This window comes from Cydia pomonella, chromosome 4 (genome assembly GCF_033807575.1).
Source record: "Cydia pomonella isolate Wapato2018A chromosome 4, ilCydPomo1, whole genome shotgun sequence".
Taxonomy (NCBI): domain Eukaryota; kingdom Metazoa; phylum Arthropoda; class Insecta; order Lepidoptera; family Tortricidae; genus Cydia; species Cydia pomonella.
The window spans coordinates 4,613,353-4,633,493 of record NC_084706.1 but is presented as its reverse complement, the minus strand read 5'-3'; the positions used below and the strand labels follow the sequence as shown (position 1 = coordinate 4,633,493).

Here is a 20,141-nt window from a genome sequence, read left to right as displayed (position 1 = left end):
AACTTATTCCTACACTTATAATATTAAATAAAAAAAATAAAAAGTCTTTTATTTCCTACTATTTGTTACATGTTTGGTTAATTTATGTTAGTTATTTTAATTAATTTGGTTTTATTTTTTGTATATTTAATCTTAGTCTGATAAGCAGGAACCCCTTAGGTGAAGGCCTCCTCCAAAGCTAGCCATTATTCTCTGTCCTGAGCAGTTTTTTGCCAGTTAGGCTCGGCAACTTTTTTAATGTCTTCATCCCAGCGTGCAGTTGGTTTTCCTTATCGGCGCTTACCATCAGGCCCTTTCCACGATGTAACAGTTTTTGTCCATCTGCGGTCCTTCAGACGCGCCACGTGTCCACCCCATCTCCATTTTAATTTCCTTGCTTGGGCAAGAGCATCGATTGTTTTTATTTTTGCTCTTATTGTGCTGTGTCTTATATATCATTCCTTGCTGGCATGTGATTATTTTATTTTTACCTTATCGGTAAAAGTCCATGTTTGGCATGCGTATATACGTCGGTAATACAATTATAGAAAGCCACAACACTGCAGTATAAGTCAATATCACTGAAAAATATTTGCAGAACATTTGTTCAGCAAATGAACTCGAAGATGGTCGAGGTTGATTATATCGTCGAATCCGTCTAAGAGAAAATCAGTGCTACGAAGTGGAAAGGTCCCACGTACGTGCCAGGGTTAACAAGCGAGTCGCCGCGCGGCTAACGAACATACCGCGCCTGATTGGCTTCGATCCTGCATGCCGGCCGATCGCCCCGGGCACCCCGACATTATTTCCGAATTGGAAAAAATCAAAGCTCTCGCTACCCATGTGGCATCCGCAAACAAACAAATAATACAAGAGCTACCGCCAATACAAATGAGTACCGATACGATGGCAGTAGGATTGCCAAGGAGTCAAGCCGAGCGCGGCCCGGGGCAAATACACGTCCGCCGATGTGTTTGTTTACCGAGATGTTTATCGAATACGATGCGTGCTTCTTGAATAAATATTTATTGCGTAAATTTCATTTACGTTTTCCTCATTCCATCCACATAAAAAAAATCTATGCGAGCATTTGCTAAAAATGTTCACCTCACCAATACTGTTACTATTATTGATTAACGATTTATTTTAGTGGAGTAGTAAAATACGTAAATGAATGGCGACCAATAAATACGAGTAAATATACAAGCAAATGTCAATAATAAATAACGGGTGGGCAATTAAGCGCGAGTCGGAACAATCGAGCGGAGCATCGAAATGCACTTTGCAAATGAACCGAACGGCGCGGTGCGGGGCGACGAGTAATGTAATTAAACGCGAGATGCACACGCCTGCAGATGCCGTCTCACTGCACATTAACTGATAAGGCCCATCACATTATGATTAAAGTGTTATGATGGACTCTTATTGCCTCATTCACTTGAGCCCAACAATATATCAACATGGTGTTCAAGTGGCTATATTTGATCTATAGTGATAAAGCCGCGTCGAGTGCCCAATTCAACACATGAACCATTGAATTAAATTTTTTTTATACCACGACGGTGGCAAGCAAGCACACGGTCCGCCTGATGGTAAGCAGTCACCGTAGCATATGGACGCCTGCAACTCCAGAGGTGTTACATGCGCGTTGCCGACCCTTTAAAAATCTGTATACCTACTCCTTTTTTGAAGAACCTCATACTGTGTGTATTTACAGTAATAACTACTAAGTATAATAAGTTATAGTAGGTTTAAAGCTTATTTCTAACTGCGATAAACTAATGACATCAGTTATATTGAGGTAAGTACATTACATGTTAAATTTCTGAATTTTAATGAAATATATAGTTATTTATTCGTCATTAAACCTTTAATAAGCAGTCCATATAGTACCTGGTTCGCTTTATTTTGTGTCGTGTGTCATTTTTGTATATAAAGTAGATGTAGTATATGTATGTACATCTCCAGTTTTACGTAATTAATCCTTACTTTGTAAAAAACTTTATTTTAACCTGATAATCCCAAAACAATTAATTCAATTGAGGTTAGGTGATCATTACCTACAGTTGTTGTATGATTATTACGTTGTTATTTTTCACCATAGTGGCTATAACAAGCAAGTTCAATTCATTAACACAACAAGATGTTTGTGGAGGCAATAAATAGTAGGTACCCGAGTACCGGATAACAGTAGAATATTTTCGCAAAAACAAATGAGAGATCTACGCTCGTACCGTTTATCTAGCGTCAACCACCTCTCACAAACCCGCAAGGGGTAGTTTAATACAGTTCCCTCGGCAAACAGACGAGCGACAATGACTGAGTATTAAAATAAACACGGTCCTGCGCCATGTGGCGCTGTCGTGGCGAGCAAACACCAAACAACAGCTAATATATTCAGCAGCTCGGCTTTGCTCCGCCAGGACCGCGGCCAGGCCACTCGCAAACTTACACTGACAACTTCATCTTTGATTTTCCAATAAATGTTCTAAAACTAAAACATCCAGTGCGCTCGCTACGTCCCCGTCTTATTTATCTTTCAGCAAACTACCCCACAAATTTCTACATACGCCGAATAATAAAATTGGAAAATCATTTCTCGCAGATCATTTGTCATTGAATTAGGCGAGCAGGGGAGCGTCATGTGTTCAGCATACTATTTGGCTCGTGGATGTAAAAAATGCTTGGAGTGTGCCAAACGCAGCGGAAAAAATCAGAGAGGACGTTACTTGAAGCGTCATGGTTGCATTTACATGATCAGCCATTGGGATAGTTGTTTGTCATATTTCACCTCTGAATATACTACTTATACTGTACCTGTACATAATAAGAGTAGATAATTTATTTAGAGGGTAGATAAAAGTTTCTGATCTATCGGTAAGCGTATATTGTAACTACAAAGTGTTTGCAGTCGAAAAAATACTTGACTAGATGAGAAATAGGGCCGGAACATCAAAGGAAAGTGTTAGCCAAAGCTTGGAAAGCAAACATTAGGCCACCCGGCAAAATTGCCTACTCGGGAATTTCGGGCATGGTAAAAATATGCTGTGAAACTTGATAATCGATGAAAGCTCGCTTTAATACAATTTATAAGAATCAATGGAACTCTAGATAACAATGATTTAGGACGGTATTAATTTACTGAAAATCCCGACTGCCCGTCACGCCAGGGTGCTCTAATTAGATAACACTAGAATTTTCCACCATACGCCGCGTAACAGGTTGGCGATGTTTGCGATGCCAACTAGCGCTATGTGCAGAGGCTCGTCTTGACACGTTGGGGGCGCTCGGAGGCCGGGAGGCCGCGCGGAATGATCTAATTGTATTCATTAGCCCGGCCCGGGCTCGCAAATATTGACTGAAGCCCCGGGCCTGGCCTCTGCGCCGCAGAAAATATTATATCACACAAATGCGAATGCTAAAACTGGTCTATTCGCACTTCTGTGAAAGATTTTAATTTGCGAAAATGTTATAAGTAGTAGGTTTAACTTACAGGTCAATTCTAGTTTAAGTTTTGACACTGACAGTTCAGTAACATAGAAACAGATCTAATAACTAAAATTAGGATCGGCCTGATATTCATTGTCGGCGAACCGCTAGGCGGATTCTCTGTTTATAGGCACTAATCTTCTAATCATTTGTTAGACCAAGTCGTGAAAATGTTATTGTATGTTATAAATTAATAATCTACTCACAAAGCCCTTACATTTGGTACCCCACATGGTATGTTTAAAAGAAAAAAGTAATAAACTTAGCGGCAGTACTAATATGTCAGTACTTAATGACGTCACAGTAACTACTACCTCCATTTTTGCACTTGTCATCTCACATATTTGCATTCAGGACATCAAACTGAATGCATTGATACCATACTCACCATATCCGAGATGACATGATGCAAGTAGATTTCTAGAAGACTTTCTAGACAAAATATCGCCCTACTAAGTAGCAATCGGCAATTTTTTGTCATGTCACAGGTAAGTGTTTCTCTTGTAGGAGCCTATTCGCCGCCTATCAAGTCAGAGTTCTGTTATTATTTTCTGTGTCCACTTGTACGTTGCGCACCGCACCGTAGGTACCTTCGTGGTATAGGTAATATATACGTATGTACAGTGCGGGACACACATAATCTAAAACAAAGTATTTAAATATTTTATTGCCGTCTAGCTGCCGACTCAAACAGGGCCAATCTTATATCTTCGTTCGGTGTCGTAAAACAGAATAAGGGATCTACTGTGACAGGTCTAAAATAATACCTATATTTTATTTAACAATGTACTTAATTCAATCGGTGAAGCTGGCTAATTAAAAGTTGTCATATTAATTCATAAAATAAATATTGTAATATATAATCATAATAAATCAGCCTATATACGTTCCACTGCTGGGCACAGGCCTCCTTTCATGCGCGAGAGGGTTTGGGCTATAATCCCCACGCTGGCCCAATGCGGGTTGGAGACTTCATATACACCTTTGAATTTCTTCGCGGATGTATGCAGGTTTTCTTTCACCGAAAAGCTAGTGGTAAATATCAGTTAACATTATGATAACAATGATCACAGTTCAGTTAAATTATAATTGATTAAAATGTCAACGTTTCTATTTCCCAAAATTTTCCGTCAAACTTACGGTAACCGAATTATCCCATGTTCATGGACACCTATCCAAAAGTAAATCAATCGCGCAGCGGTCGAGCGCTCAAACACGAACACACCCCCCTGTTTATACTTAGCGGATGAAAAGGCAACACCGAACGCCCCGGAATAATATTAGCTACCCTCGATAATCCATCCAATTCCACCACCTTAAATACACATTGGTAAACCAACCCTATTCAAGTAACATTCAGCTCACTTTAGCTTGCATCGTCGTTTAAACTTAAATCGTTCCGATGTCGCTTGGCTTTTTTACTAACTGGTAACATGTGTTAACATTTGCTGATAATCCAGGATTAACACATCATAATAAAGAGATGAATGCGCGTTTATTCAAGCCGTATGGCGGCTATTCGACGGCGTTTAGCGACAGGTGCGTTGGCGCAACTCATCTATTTTAATTGAGTTTTGTTTATTAATAAACAAGGATCATCTGGTTAGTTATTTATTAACTTAAATGTATTTAATGTGTAGTAGTTATGAATATTATACTATACTTCGTGTTTAATATAATGTGCCATTTTTACGTAGTTTGAGATGTTGGTGTCATTCAAAGTGTATATTAAGTATTCACTCGGAAGTAGATGTTGCTATACGAATGCTAAAAAAATTAAAATAGTGCTTCAAACAAAGTTATGGTAATATATGTAGGTAATAGGTACATTAAGATGTACATATTTTATTTTCCTCGTTTTAATTCAAATTAGGTATGTAGGTATTTTTTTCCTAAAGTACAAAAATAAATTTTATCACGAATAGTGCATAATCATAATACTATAAATTTTACAAGGGTTGATGAAGTTCAACCTCGAGTCAGCTAGCGATTTATATAATTAAAGTTTATTGAACCTTCGAGTTCTAGTCACAGTCAACTCCATCTATCAACCTGTATATTTTCAACCGGAAATGATTTATGATATATATTTTTTGGCGTCAATGAATATAATAGTGACAGAAGAAGCAAGTGGCCAGAGTCCGCACTCCGCACCCTCGACAGATGCGCGCGCGCTCACGCGCCATTACCCCGCCACCCCCCACTTCCATAAATAAACACCAGTTGAGCTAAACTAATGATGAATCTCATAAATTACTTAATAATACACTGCACATTTCGAGCCTCACTATTATTTTCAAATAATTTAAACAATATTATAAAGAGGGTATCTATCATAAGGCATAAAAATTGCAATATAGTTAGATGAATATAATTTCCATTAACAACTAAAACTACCAGCTCGTCTTATATTACTTATCTTTCGGCATCGCTTTTTCTTTTCGGATTAAAGTCTAACAGGAATACTTTTTCAACAGAGTATCCTAATAGGCATTAATGGCGTTATTCATATCTCAAAACGCTACGAAGCTCAATTAGCTCGGAAAGGGATAAAACATACATTAAGCGACTTCTATTTTTTATGAAGAAGGGGGTATGTATTTAAGAGACCAGTACACGCTAGAAAATTAATTTACTCCTATAAACCATCAGAGAAACGTGAAAGTGGAAAATTTTGCAATATTTACAAAACTTTATTTACTTACATATAAATTTACTAACGATCCTTGTAAGAAGAGTTTGCACGCACTACTTATACAATTTAGATCTAATAACATTACAGTAGGTATAACTTCAACTGAAGTTTTTTTGATAAGCTGATTTCTTATAATATCATATAGCTAACCAATAAAACTTATCGATAACCTACAATGCCAAAACAATTGAGCCCATAAATAACAAACCGATCTAAAATCGCAACAATTAATCACCCGTGACCAATACAACTGCCGCTTCCCCGTTGAGGCCTTTTCAATTAAAAATGGGTCGGATTTGAATCGATGTGACCCATCACCGTGATTAGCGACATCCGACAATGTCGCAATCAGACGATCGCTGCGACACGCGACTCGACAAATAAGTGATAGCGATCGGCAGATGTTTCAATCGAATCAAAAGCCAGGCGGGAGCATTGTCCACATTTTAGACTAGTATCAAGACAGTACCAAACTTGCAGAACATTAGAAAAATAATAAATTCTATGACTAATTGCCATAACACTCTTAGTAGAATGTAAGTGAATACATATCTTAATGTGCAAATTTTGTTTATGGAAATGACCCGAAAAATCACACAGGAGCCTAATTTAAAATAAATTATTGAAATAAAATATAAATATGTCATTTACGTTATATTTTAATAAAAAGTATTGTAGAAATCATGTTATTAATAGCTAGGTACCTCAAACAAAACAAACAGTGAACGGAAACGCGGTTAGTGGCCATCTATATTTACGAGTATTTCCTTGTAAGCTTATTAAATTAAATTAAATATCATTTATTTTCAAGCAACTAAGGCCCATATTAATTTGGAACACTTGACTTAAACACTATACTATCAATACACATGCATTAATACAATAAAATAAAATAAACGTTTTTAACGCATCAGTTAACACATTGACATATATCACCTATATCTCAATGTGTTAACCACAGTACTGCTGGGCGCATGGAATCCACAGCAGAATGACATGTACGGGCAAAACTTGTCCGCAATCATTGCCAGGGGGCCTACCGCGAAAACCGAAATTCGCAAATTGCGGGGATCTCTCTCTTTTACTCTCACTAAGACTTAGAGTGAAAGAGAAAAATGCCCGCAGTTGACGAACTTTGATTTTCGCGGTTATAGCCCTAGACGCTGTTGGAGCTGGCGCGCATGCGTCGCACCAGAGATGCGGCTCGCAAGCGAATGGTAGCTTTAAAACACGCCACCTGCGCCTCCGCAAACATCGCTGATGCGCTGCAGTATCGCGGCAGCCCCATCAGTGCCCTGAACGCGTTATTGTAGTGTACTTGTAGGGCTCTATACGATTTCAAGGTGTACCTTCTCCATAGACTACAGGTGTAAAATGTTGAGCAAAAAGCTCTGAATAAAGTCACCTTACTTTCTTTTGAGCATCGAGCAAATCTGCGTGTTAGCTCATGTTAGCTCTGACCGATAAGGCCCTACGTTCCCGTTCTATATCAGCAACGTTCTTGAGGTCGGTAGTAACCATATGACCTAGATACTTGTACTGGTACACCCTTTGCAGGACAACCGTATTACGTTTGATAGGTGATATTACAGATGGTATTTTAGACTCGACCCCAAAAACCTTTATTAATATATTTTACTTGAGTCCGTGCGTGTGTGCGTAATCCTCACATTTAATGGATTTTTGGCATGGATTTATATCCGAGACACTAAAATGATAATTCGATTAGACAATTTAATGTTGTACCAAACTTTTACCAACCATACAGATTTCGTACCAAAATAACAAATCAGCTGGACGAATTAAAACATCAAAAACGTCAGTTTAGTATCGAGATATAAAAATCAAGTTAAGAATTTGAGTTTCTCAATAACAAATAATTCCTAGCACACCTAAAGATATGAAGTATTAAATAAAGAATGCATTAAATACAAACAAACATTCAAAATGCAAAGGCAAGAGTCTAAAGTGAGCAGAAGCCCTCATTTGTTTAATATATTCATGTACGATACTAAAATATTTTCCACGGTCCGACTCAATAAAACGGGTTCGAAACGAGACGATGAGCCACATGATAAATGTGGCGAGCGGGGAGGATGATATAAAATAAAGTACAGTTAATGTTCAGACAATAATGGCACTTGTCCCTCGTGCTTATGGTAAATGGTTTGTAAGCAACGTGTGTATGTGGACGAAATGTGGGGCGGCGTGTCAGGCTGCTAAAGAGATTTAGCTTGTATTTTGTGTCGAAGAAAGAAAAAGAACAGAGGGCCTACCGCGAACCACGTTCGATGTGTTACCTCTCTGTCGCACTTGTAAATTCGTACGTAAGTGTGACAGGGAGGCAACACGTTGAACGTGGTTCGCGGTAAGCCCTCTGGTTACAGTTGTTTGACAAAATAAAATAAAAACTTAGTTATATTTGCTAGAATATCTTGTATTCACGTCATTTTTAACTGATATCCGGCTAAAGAGAATACCTAGTCTAGTAATCTCACTGTAGGTACAGTCACGTCTGAAAATATCGATACGAAAAAGTGTCAAAAATATGTATACGCTACCTTAACAAATATGGGCAGTAATCAGTCGATCTTTTATTACTGTAAAAAATAACTTACGGCCCTATTCGAAGGATGAGATACGATAACGATAAGTTCTGGTTTAGATAAGTTCTCATTTAGATATCGTTTATATGTCGTATAATTAACAGAAGCAGCTCGATTCGGGCAACCAATGTCACTTTGACGTTAAAAATAGATGTGTGGTTTGGTTATCGATCTTTTACACATCTTTCCAAGATCTTAAACGTGTCGTAATCATTCTTCGAATCGGGCTGTTAGAGAATTCTACAAACCGAAATAGATCTGTTTAGCAAAATGCACGGTATATCAAAGTAAATTGATACCGACGCTCGAGGACGCAGTTATGGAATGATATGTGCCGCATCATGCCCCGCGACAGCGCGCCTATGCTGCCCCCGTGATGGGGGAAAAATGAACTTCACCGATAACAATAGCTAACAAATCAAACAAAGCAAGTCAGTCGTTTCTCTTGTATCATATCCTATGTAATTTATATTATTTTGAGAAATATAACTTTTTCATGGAGTTATATTAGTGTATTACTGTAATCTTAACCAAGATATGCGAGACTGAGTGATATATATATTTTGTTAATACACATTAAAATATAGAATGAATAACTTTGCAATATAAGTTAATATTAAACAACACAAATAGAGCATTCATGAATGCTTAAATAAATAAATAAATATTATAGGGCATTATTACACAAATTGACTAAGTCCCACAGTAAGCTCAATAAGGCTTGTGTTGTAGGTACCTAGACAACGATATATAAAATATATAATTATAAATACTTAAATACATAGAAAACACCCATGACTCAGAAACAAATATCCGTGTTCATCACACAAATATATGCTCTTACCAGGATTTGAAATTTGAACCCGGGACCATCGGCTTCATAGGCAGGGTCCCTACCCACTAGGCCAGACCGGTCGTCGGTCGGCTTGTCTTTATAATTTTGTAAACTCGAATAAAAAAGTAACATAAAAGTGGCCTGGCGTCAAACACACTGATGGGTACTCTGCACTGATGCAATTTTTTATGCATTACTTCCTAGATCTTTAGGATAAGCTTCTTAAATGTCAACCAAATGCTAATTTACCGTGTGAACAAAGTCCTCCCGCAGTGTGAATTACAATTAACAGTGTTCTCACACGAACTCTAGTTACCGCTAGTACTTAGCCCCCAGAGGATCGGCACTTGCCCCGCGTCTCCGGGGACCAAACAAGTCGCGGGCTAAATGAAAAATAATCGCGCCATAGAAGGGTGACACCAATATTGAAATCACCCTAGCGTGAAAGGGACAGATTTAACACCAATCTAATTCCTGCAGCGAATGTTAGGAATGAGTATGTAATGGATAGTGGCACCGAGACCTCTGGGACCTGCTAATGTGAGAAACTAGGAAAGTTTCAGGTTCACACGTTGCATCGTTTTAGGGGAATTGTGCAAAAGTGTTATAACCACGAGGGCATCATTTTGAAACAAATTACTGGTATGTTTCATATTTTCTCAATCAAAGTTTAACTCATATTTAGATGCTTTTCCGCTATCGAACAATTATGGAAAACATATTACCTAGTTTATATCCTCGATTAAATTATTATGAAAGAAATGAATTAACAATCTTGAGGATCTATCTATCTAGTGACTTCATCGATTCTAATCATAGTTTTTTGATTTTCGCTCCATAGAAAAAAAACCCGAACATAGGTTTAAAATGCAGTTTAAAAATTAGTATGAATGTCTGCACAAAAGCTTAAAATATCAACATTTCTTATAAAAATGCGCAACTTTATTTTGGAGAGAACTCATTGATTACATTTTTTTTAACTTATAACAACTTTTGACGACCAGTTTGGCCTTGTGGGTAGTGACCCCGCCTACGAAGCCGATGGTCCCGGGTTCAAATCCTGGTAAGGGCATTTATTCGTGTGATGAGCATGGATATTTGTTCCTGAGTCATGGGTGTTTTCTATGTATGTAAGTATTTATAAATATTTATATATTATATATATCGTTGTCTAAGTACCCTCAACACAAGCCTTATTGAGCTTACTGTGGGACTTAGTCAATTTGTGTAATAATGTCCTATAATATTTATTTATTTAAACAAGTAAAAATTATACATCCATCTCGGTCACGCTTACGCTCAATGAGAGTGTGAGAAGAACACGAACCGATGGGGGCTTAACTTATGTTTTATTTACATTTAAAAGTTATGGTACGGTACTTACGGTCACGCTCCGTGACTATTGAGCCATTTAGGGTCCTAGCTACGTTGGTTGTTGAATACTTACGCTAAATATGTCCAATTTAGATAGAACCCTAAACAGCTCGTCAATCACGAAGCGTGAATGTACTATTTAGGATATTAGTGTATGACATATAAAATGTAAAAAGTCAAATATATTAGAATAGACTTTCTTTTTTATAACTAGACTGTTCAAATATCCTTATAATATTAATACATAAACTATATGTTATTAATATCAAGGTAAATGGTGAGCAACCTCAGATACATCAATACAGTAACTGATGATAAATATGCTAAAGGTTACAGAAAAAACTAAAAGCGGTGCGGCAATCTCCGTAGACGTCTACACACGCGTAGCCCCTCTACGAAACCTCGCACCGTTTTTAATCACTTTAAGTGCTTGCTACGATTTGCACTACTTTATCGTGGATAACTAAAGAAGAAGAATTGGTTATTATGAAAAATAATGTGGAATAGGTAACGACATCGTGACTATTTGTTGTCTGCAATGTAAATATTAATATTTTCCTGTTAAGCTTAAGTTTTGGATCTATATTTCAGTGAAAGAATAAAAAAGTATTAAAACCAATTGCACAAAATAAATTAGTTACAAAGATTACAATAAATCGATGCAACCTCATCGATTATTTATTTTGAAAAGAAAAATCATTTCACCAATAAAAAAACTTATTTTTTTTTATATGGAGGTGTTGGATTTAGACAGTTACGGCAAAGGTGCATTTAGTCTGGATTATAAGTAGGGTCAGGGTAATCTGTCCCGTCATCCAGAGGACAGTAGTAACATAATTGTTCTAACTTTCATTCGCTCACACACACACATTCCCATTCACTAACATTCTTGGTAAATGATTCATCTCTACCCACTCAACCACTTTCAATACAAAGCCACATATGTCAGTCTCCTTCGTCTAACTGCCTATGTCCTTCTCTTGCTTTGACCTCTAGTATAAAGTATCTTGGAGTTGTTCTGGATCAAAAACTAGATTGGCGTACCCACATACACTCTATGAGTGCTCGAGTCAGGAAACTGATGTACATCTTTAAGCAACTTCGTCATTCAGCCGACTCCAGAATCCTGATGATGGTGTATAAATCGCTATGCCAAACTCTCCTCACGTACTGTTTACCACTCTGGGGAGCAGCTGGTAAGACAACTATGATAACAATTGAACGTGCACAGAGAGCATTGCTAAAAGTGGCAACTTCCAAACCATTTAGATTCCCCACCGCTCAATTATACGCAGAGTGTAGGGTCCTTACAGTTAGACAACTATTCGTTCTTCGTGCTATTCTTCGCCGACATCGTCACCTCCCTCTCTGTGCCAAAGTAATAAGCAAGCGAAGTAAGCAAACTTGTTGCCCGGTGGTTCCCCAGCGAACAGTATTTGCTAACCACCAATACATATCAATGAGTGCCCGTGTTTATAATAAAATTAATAAACAATTAAATATTTACCCTCTAAACTCCTATAACTGCAAAGCAAAACTAACTGCCTTTTTACAAACACTATCTTATCAGGAAACCGAAAACCTCTTGTCATGTCTGAAATAACCTTTGCTATCCTTCTTGCTCATCATGTTTTTCAGTTACCTCATTATCTACACCCACACACACACTCACACACACACACACACACTCACATGCACATACCTGATCCACACCACCACGACTTACACACATACTTACACATATCTGCATTAGTTGGCTTTAATTAGTTACAATCTTTGTCATTTACCTTTTTTCCAGTCTACGGATTTCTATTGCTGATACCATTGTTACCAAATCAAGGAGGAATCGCTGACTCCCGAGTCACAGGCTTAGACCTAGTTCGGGAGGCAGAGGCTCAACCCCACTACCTAAATGTGTTACAAACCTTATACACCTGTCTTACCTACAAAATTTTACAATATGAATTGTAATGTAAGGTTTAAAGCAATAAAGATTTTATTTATTTTATTTTATTATTTATTATAGAAAGGGCTTATAATTACGAACGTAACCATGACAACGAGTGACAAAAAAAAGTTAATTGACAAAACTTTTTTGCCCTATTATTATATTATTTGTTACATCATATGTAGAATTGTAGAATACTGGCGTGGTATCAACGTGAGAACATCTCTTCGTGTGCGAATCGATTCGCGCCGAATTATCGCTGAATCTGTGACAGCGTCCCGTGGGACGACACGGTGCGCCAGCGCAGTGGCCCGTGCGCGCGCGCTCCCACGATGTAGGGGTCATGTCATGAGCTCAGGAAAACAATGAAATTCGTGGATAATTGATTTTTTGCATTTAGAGCGCCATACTAGTAATGTTATTGAACTACAGTTATATTAACAAGATACGAAAATTTTCAAATTAGGTAGCAAAAACCAATATTTTGTTTTATAGAATGTACTCTTTGGGTACGAATCCTAAAAATAATTCTCAACGTTTTACCATGCATACAGATACTTAATATCTGGCTTTAATATCGGGATCATACTTACTTTACTCTTTGATCGGGATCTACGTGTAATTTTTGCCTGGTTTTAATACCTATTTCGATAAGAATCTCTAGTTGGATCTGTGTGACAGAGCGAAATCTCTTGGAACGACACGGCGACTTTTCCTACGCCGTCACGCCTTTAGTTGCTGATAATCCGATGGAAATATCAACTTCTTTTTTTTTTATCCTACAGGCCAATTCGAACATACACTGACTAGAGGTGGGTAGTGAGTAAATACAGCGATAAAATTAGCTTTTATAGAAGTAATTAATTAGTTGGTGCTATTGGTATGAAAACAGGGCACTTCAAAGCGAAATCGTAGTGTTTAATTTCTATTTGTTTATTTTATTTGTTCTTGAACTATTTCTGAACGTGTATTTATGTATTTTAAATTTTCTGCAGCTTCAAAATTATGAAGTGAAATGTGGGCAACATTTCACATGCTAAACTCTTTGTTGCAAGAGAGCAGTCATATTCTGAAGTGCACAAATTGGCAAAAATATCCGATTCATCTAGTCGAAGAAGCGTGATAGCGTGTAATTATGAGTGTTCACTTAACATGACTTCCTGTCATAGCTTCAATTTTATATCGTGCGGGTAGATATTAGGGTTGAAAATGCGAGTATGACAATAGCCCTGACTCGGGCGCAGCAGGTGCCCGGCACGCGCCGCCACGCGGCCCGCACGCGCTCACGACTCTCATCTGATTGGACGCACTTGCCACAAATGTTTGTTCCCAACTATACGGAATAAAAGCTCCATTGTGGTGTTTGAATTGCAGTGCTACATGGAGCATCCATAATATTGTTATTGCTTAATTCGAAAGGGAAATAATAATAAGATAACGTTGACGTCAAACAGTAAACGAATATGATAAGTGAATGTTGCTTTCTTTGTACAGGCTGAAATACTTATTATTGTTAATTGCAATTCTTGTATTGATGTTGATTTTTAACATACTGAACGGTGTGGCCTTTTCTCTTTCGTTTTGGTTTTAACTGCATTCATAAACCATCAAAAATCAATTTACTTACATATAAGATCACAGACAAAGATAGATATTTACTTAAAAATACATATTTTATACTGAAATCCTGGCAGGGCACGTTTCGTCGCACGTAAAATCTTTTTCTCGTTGCGGAATGCTATTATTAGGAATTGCGGTACACTACCCCATTATCTCGGCTGTCCTAACCTAAACAATATCGAAATACCTCTATTAGGGTGGTAATGGAAAGGCTTAGTTAACCCTTGGTTAATCGCGTTGATTGCCGACGTTTAGCTGCAAGTGGATTAGGTAATCACTTAGCGGGTCTTGTAGTGATAGCCGCCGCCCACAGACCAAACAGGCACACATGTAGCGAACAATGTAGGATTTCAAGTTGACATGGACATTTGCATTATAAATATATTTAATACCTACTATTGAAAATGGGGTACCTATTTATATTTACCATGTAGATGGCATATGCAACTGTACCGAAATATTGGGAACCATATCGTTCCGATAACATGGATGTATGACGACGCACCCGAACATATAGCTGAAGGTTTAAAAGGCTAACTGTCGCTAAAAAGTTTAATTAGTGATTCATATTTTAATAGTCTCGTCAATAGCGCTTACTAGAACTCATTTAATTTAATTTAATCTCCAGCAGCCATTGTACTAGACAAGTTTGAATACTGCCAAGTCCGCAGGCCCTCATGAATTAGCAACGATCATAACACGTGCTGGAAGATTCAGGCGGTTACATCACGAACCGGGCAGACGGGGTATTCCCAGCGGCGGGCCTAAGATCGAGATCGCTGGATTGACATTTTGCGGCCCCTGATGCCGCAGCGTCAATCTTTATTGCATGCTCACGGGCGCGGCTGGCCGCTGTAACTTGTCAGGTGACCACAGACTCTTGCCTTCTAGGTTATAACAAATAATAAAATGTCCTTTGACGAAGATTGATGTTCAATGACATAAGAAGCTTTAGAGGTAGCTCCTTTAAAATGTACATCAAATTTTTATTTACGTAAATGTTAACAAATTCACTGCTAAGTTACTCTTGTGGAGCAGCATCGTACACTGTACCTAGCGTAGTTTTCCCGATATGTAGCAAAAATGGTTCGTGAAGACGTAGGTAGTCAATTTGCAATAAGACGTGAAACCAAACCAATTGTCATGTAACAAAACGTGATAAGAAATTAAATTTTTATGGTCCTATTATTATAGAGAGTCAATTGAATTTAAATTACATCAAATATTCATTAAAACAAGAAATAAACCTGGCCAAATCGCAGAGTCTAATTCACTGCTGTAACACATAGTCGCATTTTCTCGTTCTAATCTCTTTTGCCATGCGGGGATAACAATAAAACCAAAATAGCCCATGATAATACAGAATTTATCGACTCGGACCGTGGCGCGCACCGCTTGATGGATTAAATTGCCCTGTCCCTATGACAACGTGGGCATGGAAAAAATACCCAGTATATTAAAAAACAGCTGGTAATTTTTCAAGCGATTCCTTTTGCTCTTGCGGAACAGGTGGCTGGTTTTTGTTTTATTCGGACGGTTTTGGACAAATTGTGCGTTTGCTTAACGCCTGCGCGGCGACCGCTGTTTGCGCTCCGCCCTTGATGAATTTGAGCAGGATTCGCGTGTTGAATTAGGTTACGCCGTTCCGTTTACAATTTATTTTTGAAATTTACATTCTTTGTTAACTCTTGCCGCTCAACAATTTAAATTCATCGTTTCATTCTGAAAACAGAATAGATTAAGACTACCTATCTTTCAACAAAGTTGACCGAAATTACCTACTTATAAGCCAATTTCTGTTATGTGTTATATTTTATCGTTAGCATGTAATGTATACTTATAATGTTGTAAAACTATCATACACTTACCATAATGCCATTTTATATATCTTTACTTATTATAATGTAATTATTATTATAAGTTGATTTTGTTATAGGTAATTATGATTTAATCTAAACCGTTATTGATATTCTGCCTATTTTAATATAATTTGTAACTAGTATAACGACATATTGTATAATGGCTTTTGTTATATTGTATTTTAATATAACGTTATACTTTAAACAATCAAAACAATTTTTTTTATGCGGGGTTGCAGTTCTAACCTAACCTTACCTTTTCTGGGAGCCTTTTATTTCTATCGAGTCCTGCATATCGAGGCGCAGCCACAGTGCGATTTGTTTGTGAGTGCGATGGGGCGAGTGATAATGGAATGCAAGAGGATATTAGAAAGAGAGATGCCTGAGAGTACTATACCGTTATGAATTCCTGTGTCTTAGCTGCTCATGTGTTATTGCTTTATAATGTTAATGCTTTATGTTGTTAATGTATTCCAATTTGTGCCGCTTTGGCATTAGCTGTAAGGTGCAATTTGTTATTTAAAATAAATAAATAAATAAATAAATAAATATTATTGTATTCTACATGTAACACTAGTTATTTAGAACTAATATGTTTTAGTGTACATGTAGTATATAATATTACACCAAGAATAAATTTATGTATATCGTTGATTAAGAAATATAGTAGTCTGCTTTGTTTTACGTTATTCAAAATGAGGATATGTCAAATTATAATATATGAAAAGTAATTTTTAAAAATGTAGAGCACCCAATGTAATCGTCCCGTAGGTATATACTCTGCTTTCATCCCAACTTCTCATTAACCAGGAACACATTAGCATCGCACACAATTAGCCATTACGAAAACTTTCCGCCGACCGTTAACGTAAATAATGTTTTAAGCGTTCGCGGGCTACGTTTACAATTTTAATTGCTGCACGTAATGTATATTCGCATTGTTATATGTGAAGTGTATTCGCATTTTCCAGCGAGTTTTAATTATCGGGGTACACGCGGGGTTACGCGGGGATACGCTGAGTTACGCGACCGCTCGCGATATTTATGACGCCCCGCGTTCCGATACACTTTTTAACGTAATGAGCGCGAGGGTGCCACCCGCTTATGTACAATTGTTTTCTCATTACACTTAAAGGCACGATTTATGTGTATACAACAGGAGAGAAAGAATGTCACATACACGAATTTATAATAGATACCTACTTTGATATTCGCCGATTAGCTATACATTAAACCTATGTAATAATGAACTTTATATATTAACGTTTTTTGTGTTGCCTCTGAAGCCAGATTTTTACTAAATCGTACGATACATATATTTATTTTTGATTCTTACTATCGTTGTATTGCAGAGCTCAACGATGGTGCGCAGTGTTAGAGTCGGCAACGCGCATGTTACTCTTCTGGAGTTGTAGGCGTACATAGGCTACGGAGACTGCTTACCATCAGGCGGGCTACAGCCTGCTTGTTTGCCAGCGATGTAGTATAAAACGGTTAATTACATTATTCTGTTTTTCGCTAGCTAGTAAGTACTTACCTATAAATAAATATAGTTTGAGTGACAATTTATATATAGGAGTGTATTGTATATAAGTTTTGCTGACATATAAAAAAATAATTAGACAAAAAGGCGACATGCTCCGCACAATAAGAGCTTCGTCTCAAGCGTCATCCCCCGGAATACGAAATGACTGTCGTGCAACAGAGGCTGTACATTTTATACGTGATCAGATAACCATGGCGCGACGCCGCGCTCACCGAATCCAGATTCCATTAAATATTCAGAGGGAGCACACGTCGCCGGCGCTCACATAAAAATGAGCGCTTATTATGAAATTAGCTAGAGTTTGTACCGTGTTTTTTGCGAAGGCGCGCCGTCAATGTCAGCCGCCGCCGAATTACTGGACACTAATTGGACTGTGGAAATGTGACGGACACCACGCGGGAGCTACGGTTTTTTTTCCCGAATTGACACTGCCCGATGGGAATCGTCCTTAAATCGAGATTTTATCTCGTTACGCTGCTTAAGGGATCAAAATCAATCTTTACTATGTTTCTTTATCGGATGTTAGTGTAGCAAAATAAATAGGTAAAAAACATTATCAGATTTGGACACATCATTTCAGAAATGCAGAATGTCAGATTAGTAGGATCCTAGAGTAGCAGAAGGGTCGGGTCAAAAATAAATAAATTTAAGATGGCAATCGTTTCTTCCAATTTTGACTTCAGAATCGTATTAAGAGGCCTCCCGGGTCTTCAGATATCGATTTTCATTGTGATCGGGTCAAAAATAAAGAAATTCAAGAAGGCAACCGTTTCTTTCAATTTTGACTCCAGAATCGTGTTAAAGAGCCTCCTAGTCTTCAGATATCGATTTTTATCGTGATCGGGTCAAAAATACAGAAATTCAAGATGGCAACAGTTTCTTTCAATTTCAACTTCAGAATCTTGTTAAGAGGCCTCCCGGGTCGTCAGATAACGATTTTTATAAAGATCCGGTCCAAAATAAATAATTTTAAGATGGCGACCTTTTCGTTAAATTTCGACTTCTGATTCGTGTTAAGGGGCCTCTCGGGTCTTCAGATATCGCTTACAAAAAAAAACAAGATAATGGCAATTGTTCAATTTATCACTCTTCTATAGACACGCTGAACGCACAAGTGTCATAGAATTCGAAAATAGCTGTCAGTATATTTTCGAATTTCATATATTCTAAATCTCGCTATCGAAAATTTTCCTGCCGTGTATACGAGTATATACCTCGAAGTCACTTATAGGGAGGCTGGTCGGGGAGGAGGGATTTGGTCTCTGGTCGTGGGCCGCTGGCATATATATAAGTGCCTCGCGGGCTCTTACAAGGTCGGGCGCAACCCCTTTCTCTAAAAGGTCGGGCTCAGCCTTGAGCCTTGAACCTTCACTCTAAAAGGTCGGGCTCGGCCCGACGTTCAGAGCGCGTGAAGCGTTCTTCACTCCAAAAGGTCGGGCGCAACCCAACGTTCTGATCTTACATGCAAGGCACCTTTGGCACCCTTCACTCTAAAAGGCACAGCCCGACCTTCAAAGCACGATTCGCGCGCTCTTACATACAAGGCGCCTGCGGCACTTTTTCACACTACAAGGTCGGGAGCGGCATTGCAGTGAAAATCAATCTAGCTTTCTTCGAATCTGGCATATTGCGAATTTGACATTTTACTAAGCTGACATTCTGCTCATATGGCATTCTACTAATCTGGTATATTGCTAATCTGGCATATAGCTTCAAAATCGCTCATGATGTAGGTAACGTGCGATTTTGAAGCTTAAGGTAAACTTAATGACCTTCTTGTCTCTTGAATATGAACATTATCAAGCACTGTAAGTATGTACACCACGTGTGCACTAACCTGGACCCTGGCTTCCGTGAGGTCTATCTTCATGGCGATCTCCTCCCGCGTGTAGATGTCGGGGTAATGCGTCTCCTGGAACGCCCGCTCGAGCTCCTTGAGCTGGGCGGACGTGAAGGTCGTCCTGATCCGCCGCTGTTTCCTTTTCTCCGTTAGGGAACCTTCGTGACCGCCGTATACTTTGTATGGTAATCCCGCTGGAACAAGATCAACGTTTGAAGTAAGTATGGGCTTTTAAATCAAAAACTATGTTGAAACTTACGATTTAAATGAACAGGGGGCCTAGGCAAGTTATAATCTTTGATAGGAAACAATCGTTTATTGTCAAACGCCAATCGTAAAGTAGGCATGTA

At 38.1% G+C, this 20,141-nt stretch overlaps 1 protein-coding gene across 1 annotated transcript in view; it reads right to left on the bottom strand.

Annotated features, from left to right (window-relative positions):
• Positions 1 to 20,141, bottom strand: part of LOC133516887 (paired mesoderm homeobox protein 2A-like) — a 51,645-nt gene that overhangs the window by 13,384 nt on the left and 18,120 nt on the right. Inside the window, exon 2 of the mRNA XM_061849914.1 lies at positions 19,789 to 19,985. Coding sequence (XP_061705898.1) covers positions 19,789 to 19,985 — 197 coding nt within the window. The remainder of the gene's footprint in view (positions 1 to 19,788; positions 19,986 to 20,141) is intronic.